We start from the raw sequence: 7,896 nt of genomic DNA on the forward strand, positions 1-7,896 counted from the left end.
AAAAATTAAAAAAAACAACACCACCACCACAACAACAACAAAAACACGTCTATTACAGTACGGTACCATGGTTTAAAAAAAACAACAAAAAAAACACCACCGCCACCACCACCACCACCACCACCACCACCACAACAACAACAAAAAAAAACCCCCAAAAAACCCCACCACAACAGCAACAAACAAAACCCGTCTGTTCCAGTGCGGTTCCATGGTTAAAAAACAAACAAACAACAAAAAAAAAACACCACCACCACAACAACGAAACACAAAACCCACGTCTGTTTCAATGCGGTTCCATGGTTAAAAAAACAAAAAACAAACAAACAAAAAAACAAACAAAAAAGCACCACAACAACGAAATACAAAACCCACGTCTGTCTCAGTGCGGTTCCATGGTTTAAAAAACAACAACAACACACACACACACACAAAAACAAACAAACAAACAAACAAAACACACACACACACACACACACACACACATCAACAACGAAAAACAAAACCCACGTCTGTTTTCAGTGCGGTACCATGGTACCCGTGTGGATCGACGGCACCCACCCCTCGGTGGCCGATGGTATGGTGACCCGACGTGCCTGCGCCAACTTCGGCAACAGGCTGGCCTCCACCCTCTGCTGTGACCACCACCTCAACGTCGGCATCAGGAACTGCAGCAGCTTCTACGTGTACTACCTGTACCCCACCCCCACCTGCCCCGTCGCCTACTGTGCAGGTAGCAGGATGAGACAGAGAGAGAGAGAGAGAGGGAGGAGGGGTGAGGGAGGAAGGGGGGGGTAGTGTCAGAGAGAGAGAGAGAGAGATGGAGGGAGAGAGAGATGGAGGGAGAGAGAGGTGGAGAGAGAGGTGGAAGGAGAGAGAGTTAGAGAGAGACAGAGAGAGAGAGGGAGACAGATAGAGACAAGAGACAGAGATAGACAGAGACTGACAGACAGACAGACAAAAGACAGAGACTGATAGACAGAGACAGAGAGAGAAAGAGAGACAGAGAGATAGACAGAAAAAGAGAGACAGAGGTAAAGACAGAGACTGAGAGACAGAGAGAGAGACAGGGAGAGAGACAGAGATAAAGACAGAGACTGAGAGAGAGAGAAAAAGAGAGAGAGAGACAAAGAGAGAGACAGACAGAAAGGGACAGAGACAGAATGAATGAATGAATGAATGAATGAATGAATGAATCTTTATTTAGACAAAGGACAGAGACTGATAGACAGAGACAGAGAGAGAATGAGAGAGAGACAGATACTGTGAGACAGAGAGGGACAGAGAGACACGGAGAGAGAGAGAGAGAGAGAGAGAGAGAGAGAGACAGAGAGACAGAGAGAGACAGAGACTGAGAGACAGAGAGAGAGAGAGAGACAGAGATAAAGACAGAGACTGGGAGAGAGAGTGAGAGAAACAGACAGAGAGACAAAGAGAGAGAGAGACAGACAGACAGACAGAAAGAGACAGACACTGACAGAATGAATGAATGAATGAATGAATGAATGAATCTTTATTTTCCAGCGGTAGAGATATTGGAACATTTGCCGACTTGCATATCTGCGGTTGTTCTAAGAGACACACAGACACATATTGCTACGCATGTAAATGTAGTTATACTCCGTTTCAGCTTTCAGTTTCAATTTTTCAAAGAGGCCACATTGCGTTCGGACAAATCCATAACAGCTACACCACATCTGCAAGGCAGATGCCTGACCAGCAGCATAACCTAAAGCGCTTCGGCCTTGCGTGCATGCATTTACATTTGATTACCTATGAGAGTGGATTTCTGCTACAGAATTTTGCCTAGAAGACAACACTTTCCTTGCCGTGGGTTCTTTTTCAGTGCGCCAAGTGCGTGCTGCACTCAATGCATGTATACATGTATAAGGAGAACGCAGCGTCAAACTGCGAGAGACACAACATCGCCCATGACTTACGCTTACGAAACAGAAGCGAGTTATACATCACACACACACACACACACACACACACACACACACACACACACACACACACACACACACACACACAAACACGCACACTAAAATAAAAACAAACACTAACTAGCAGGAATGCTACACATGCTAGAGAAAGAGAAAGACAGACAGACGGAGAGAGAGAGAAAGACAGACAGAGAGAGACAGAGAGAGGCAGTATGCATAATGCAGGGTTCGCAAAAAGTTGAGGACCGCTTGGAAACGGGCACAGGTTTTTCTTTGGGAGGGTTGGCGGGGGGGGGGTGTGGGGGTGTGGGGGGGGGGGACGGGGGGGGAAGGGGGGGGCGTAGTGTAAACGATGATGATCTCTGTGCATACAGCCAATGTAAATGGGCGTCAATCATAACCACAGGTGCTTTCTTGTACGAACACATTAAAAAAAAAAAAAAAAAGAAAAAAAAAAGAAAGAAAAAAAAATACGATGAAAAAGCACAGCTATCGTTGAAAAAACAACAAACAAAAACAACCCCACTTGATAACTGTCCGTTTTTGTTTTTGTTTTTTGTTTTTTTTTTGGTTTTTTTTGTTTTGATTTTTTATTTTTTAAGCTGATCTTAGTGTACCTATACCCAAACAGCATGTACAGACTGCTGTTTGGGTACAGGTGCACCCAAAACAGTTTGAAAATAGTGACGGAGCATTCGCTGTATGGTTGATTTCAATCCTCAGTTACGTGCTGTAAGAATATAACTGTTTTCATGAAATAGTCCAGATTTTGTTGTTGTTGTTGTTGTTGTTGTGAATCCTGTCGATTTCATTTAATACAATAATTATAATTGAGCTGTTTGTCTGAGTGCAGTGGGCAGAGAGTTCCTTGTTGATGGGCCGAAGACGTCATTCAGTTTTGTAACCGTAATCTTACTGTTACTTTTTTATGTTTGAACAGATCATCCACTGATCACTATATGTTTTTGTATATCATAAAGCAGTGAATATCATTTATGAAATTTATGTCATTCTGTTTTGTAACTGTTGTTGTTGCTGTTGTCACCTTTTGATACTGGCATAACTCGTGTTTGTAAACAGGTGAACGAGCACCTTGTCCTGCGGGTTACTGGTCCAAGACTGGTCTTCAACCTTGTGTTGGTAAAGTTCCGTCCGTCCGTCCGTCCGTTCTTCCTTCCTTCCTTCCTTCCATCCGTCCTTCCTTCCTTCCTTCCTTCATTCCGTCCTTCCTTCCGCCCGTCCTTCCTTCCTTTCCTTCCTTCCTTTCTTCCTCCCTTCCTTCCTTTCTAACGTCCTTCCTTCATTCCGTCCTTCCGTCCTTCCTTCCTTTCCTCCTTCCTTTCTTCCTTCCTGCCTTCCTTCCGTCCGTCCTTCCATCCGCCCGTCCTTCCTTCCTTTCCTCCTTCCTTCCTTCCTTCCGTCCTTCCTTTATTCCTTCCGTCCGTCCTTCCTTCCTTCCGTCCGTCCTTCCTTCCTTTCCTCCTTCCTTTCTTCCTTCCTGCCTTCCTTCCATCCACCCGTCCTTCCTTCCTTTCCTCCTTCCTTCCTTCCTTCCGTCCTTCCTTCCTTCCGTCCGTCCTTCCTTCCGTCCGTCCGTCCTTCCTTCCTCCCTTCCTGCCTTCCGTCCTTCCTTCCTTCCGTCCGTCCGTCCGTCCGTCCTTCCTTCCTCCCTTCCTGCCTTCCTTCCGTCCGTCCTTCCATCCGCCCGTCCTTCCTCCCTTTCCTCCTTCCTTCCTTCCGTCCTTCCTTTATTCCTTCCGTCCGTCCTTCCTTCCTTCCGTCCGTCCATCCTTCCTTCCTCCCTTCCTGCCTTCCGTCCTTCCTTCCTTCCGTCCGTCCGTCCTTACTTCCTCCCTTCCTGCCTTCCGTCCTTCCTTCCTTCCGTCCGTCCGTCCTTCCTTCCTCCCTTCCTGCCTTCCGTCCTTCCTTCCTTCCGTCCGTCCGTCCTTACTTCCTCCCTTCCTGCCTTCCTTCCTTCCGTCCTTCCATCCGCCCGTCCTTCCTTCCTTTCCTTCTTCCTTCCTTCCTTTCTAACGTCCTTCCTTCCGTCCGTTCTTCCATCCTTCCTTCCGTCCTTCCTTCATTCCTTCCGTCCTTCCTTCCGTCCGTCCGTCCTTCCTTCTATTCCTGCTTTCCTCCCTTCTTTCCGTTCGTCCTCCCTTCCTTCCATCCGTGTACATTGTTTCCGTCATTCTGTCTGTATCTCTCTTTTATGTAGTAGATCAATTTCTTTCCTCTTTCTTCTTCTTCTTTTATCTCCTCCCCCATTCACATTTTTGTTTGTTTGTTTGTTTTTGTTTTGTTTGTAGTGTGTGTGAATCAGAATCAGAATCAATTTTAATGTCAATCAAACCCTAGCAAGGTTTATAAGACACGTATGCAAAGTTACATGAAACCACGTATAAAAAGCAAAACAAAATAACAGGTATATATTGAACAAGAGATTGAATCACTCCTGTACGCTATGGCGTTTTTGGCAGCAGTTACTGACAAATTTCCCAAACAGTCCCACAAGTTTGTCTTCCAGTATTAGCTGACTGGGTTTAATAATATTTGGAAGGTATTTTTGAATTTTTTTGAATGAACTTCATTCTAATTTCTTGTATAATTCGCAGTCATCTAAGAAATTATATTTATCCTCTATTGTTTGACATTGCAAACATAGCCTCCTTTCGTTTGGACTGTTGAAGCATCTGTCTTTTCCCACTGCAAAATCATGACAGGACATTATGATTTGCACAATGATTGTTTTTGATTGCAGTTAAGATATCCGTCAAGCAAATAGGGTTCGGTTCTGTATTCATGAGTAATTTTATTATAAAATAGTAGTTTAGATTTATGTTCAGATTTGTTTCTCTTCCAAAATAAAACATATCCATGTTCTTGTTTATTCATTATAACGTGGCTAAGTCTATGAATATTGATTGAAGGTGGACTGATTATTCCAAACGTGTCTTAAAACCAAGATTCTGTATATATAATTTCAACGAAATTAATCCATGTTCGCTGTTTTGTTTCCTCTGTAAGCATGTCGTCATACACAATTTTGATATACGAATTTGCTCGTGCCCGTGTCATGTGAAACCAAGATTTTATTATTTGACAAACCACTTTTAAATTTAAGGGGTATTTACCAATTTCACCAAGTTTTGCTAAATTTGTGGCTTTTTGTGGACTCCGAATATTTGTTTTAAAAAGTGTGTGTGTGTGTGTGTGTGTGTGTGTGTGTGTGTGTGTGTGTACGTGCTGTGCGTGCGTGCGAGTCAATGGGGATGTAGGGGGGTGGGGAGTATTTTTGAACCGTGGAGAGGAGAGATTCCTGGTAGGAGAGTCAATGGGAATGCACGAGGGGAGGTGGAGTATTTGTGAACCCTGTTGAGGAGAGAGTCCTGGTAAGAGTTTCAATGGGGGTGTAGCGGGAAGGGGAGGGGGAGTATTCACCAACCGAAAGAACCGCAACTGACCGAAAGGCTCCACAAGTTTGTTTTTGCTTTTGTTTGTTTCTTTTTCCTTTTCTTTTTTTTTTCCTTTTTGTGTCTGCTTAGTTTGTGGGCTTAAACTCCAACATTCATTCGTGTCTATGAGTTGGTATGTGCATACACAGTCGTTTTTTGACTCACTTGTGTAAACAAAGTGAATCTATGTTTTAACCCGGTGTTCGGTTGTGTGTGTGTGTGTGTGTGTGTGTGTGTGTGTGTGTGTGTGTGTGTGTGTGTGTGTGTGTGTGTGTGTGTGTGTGTGTGTGTGTGTGTGTGTGTGTGTGTGTGTGTGTGTGTGTGTGTGTGTGTCCGTGGTAAACTTTAACATTGACATTTTCTCTGAAAATACTTTGTCAGTTGACACCAAATTAGGCATAAGAATAGGAAAAATTCATTTCTTTCCAGTCATCTTGTTTAAAACAATATTGCACCTCTGGGATGGGCACAAAAAAATAAAAAATGAAGCCTAATTATATGCAAACTGCATTTACTGTTATATTTATAGTTTTTGTATTCTCTAAACATGGTACTTTGACTCTGATATTCTGACACAACAACAACAGCAGTCATTATTATCATTTTTTGTTCAAACAGGAACTTCTTTTGCTAAGCATGGAAGTTTTATTTATTTTGCAAACGTTTTGGTGCAGATAGTAAAAAAGGGAAATTACTCTGTAATTAATGATAGGGGACTTAATTTATCACAAGTGAGTCTTGAAGGCCTTGCCTCTCTTGTTTTTTTGGGTTTTTTTTTTTTTTTTCCACTGTCATGTGGGGGTGTGCAGAATGGCTATGTTCGTGTTTCCATAACCCACCAAACACTGACATGGATCACGTGATCTTTCACATGCGTGTTTGATGGGGTTTTGTTGTTGTTGTTGTTGTTGTTTTAACTGATCTGATCTGAACTTATCGTGTCTTATTGCATCGTACCTAAACTTAACTTCCCTTACCATACCTTAAGGACTGAATGTTGAACGTCCGATGCTCTAAATGCTGGACTAGGGTGACAGTGGCTGCACAAGTCAGACTGTAAGGTAGTGGTGGTATGTCCAGAAACCTACCCCATCATCCACACCGACCCCACCTTCACTGGGCCGACCGTGAGCCAACACTCCTTCCATTTCTCCTGCAGAGTCAACTACCCTCAACACGATCCTGACTTGGTGAGTCCGAACATCCCAGTCTCCAAAACATTGACCTTCTTCGTATTTTCCATTTTTTGTCATGTCACGTTTTTGTGTATTGACTTATTTGCTGCTTTATTTCTTTTATTTCTTTTTTTTTTTCTTCTTCTTCTTCATTCTATGTGGAGTGATGGCCTAGAGGTAACGCGTTCGCCTAGGAAGTGAGAGAATCTGAGGTGGTTTCTGGCAAAATTCTGTAGAAAAATCCACTTCGATAGGAAAAACAAATAAAACTGCACGCAGGAAAGAATACAAAAAAATGGGTGGCGCTGTAGTATAGCGACGCGCTCTCCCTGGGGAGAGCAGCCCGAATTTCACACAGAGAAACCTGTTGTAATAAAAGAAATATATGTTAATGTCCTACACAAACCTTAGGGCAGGCTGTCAAGATAAAATTAAAAAATGTTACTTGTCTGTCTGAGTGTGTATGTGTGCGTGCTTGAAAATCTAAATGACACGGGAAGCGAATGATGAGCGCCCAATGGCAGCCGTCAGTCGGCTCTAACCAGGTAGGCAGCCTGTTGTGCAAGTGACCCCGTGTTTGTAAAGAGCTTAGAGCTTGGTCTCCGACCTAGGAGAGACGCTATATAAGTAATAATAATAATAATTCAGAACTTTTCTATGGCGCGATATCCAGTATTAATGTTGCTCAAAGCGCCTTATATCATCGAGCCAGATATAAACATAACATCAAACATTACAACAGCTCAATCCAATGCGTTCGCAAAATGAATTAAAAAAAAGAAAAGAAAAAAAAGCAAAGCATGATCCAACAATAAAAATATCAAGTATATAATGCTTAGATTAAAAAGAAATACATTCCTTAAAACACATATTTTTTAGACACACACGTACATGCGCGCGCACACTCACACTCGCACACACACACACACGCGCGCGCGCGCGCGCGCGCCCAGACACATTAAATATATCAACAGCACTAAAACAGGATTACGTGAGTATAAATATCTCTAGCATAAAACTCCATATGGCGAACAGACTTTGGACTATATCCATATCATATCATATCATATCGTATCATATCATCTCATCTCATCTCATATCATATATCACAAGATTTGACCAGCGTCCTACACAAACCTTAGGGCAGGCTGTCAAGACTTGACCAGCGCGAGGGTTTTATGCATAGGTCAGGCATCTGATCTAGTAACACAGTTGTGGTGTAGCGTATATGGATCAGACCGTGCGCTTTAACACCTCCTTGAAACTGACTGGGGGGGGCGGGGGGGGGGGGGGGAGGGGGAAAGGGAGGGAGGAAGGGAG

General features: G+C 43.3%; 1 protein-coding gene across 1 annotated transcript in view; it reads left to right on the forward strand.

Annotated features, from left to right (window-relative positions):
* The first annotated feature begins 531 nt into the window (after nt 1–531).
* The window catches only part of LOC143288745 (von Willebrand factor D and EGF domain-containing protein-like), a 52,763-nt gene continuing 45,398 nt past the window's right edge, over nt 532–7,896 (forward strand). The window contains exons 1-2 of the mRNA XM_076597371.1: nt 532–733; nt 6,482–6,591. Coding sequence (XP_076453486.1) covers nt 532–733; nt 6,482–6,591 — 312 coding nt within the window. The remainder of the gene's footprint in view (nt 734–6,481; nt 6,592–7,896) is intronic.

Source organism: Babylonia areolata, chromosome 13 (assembly GCF_041734735.1).
Source record: "Babylonia areolata isolate BAREFJ2019XMU chromosome 13, ASM4173473v1, whole genome shotgun sequence".
NCBI lineage: Eukaryota > Metazoa > Mollusca > Gastropoda > Neogastropoda > Buccinidae > Babylonia > Babylonia areolata.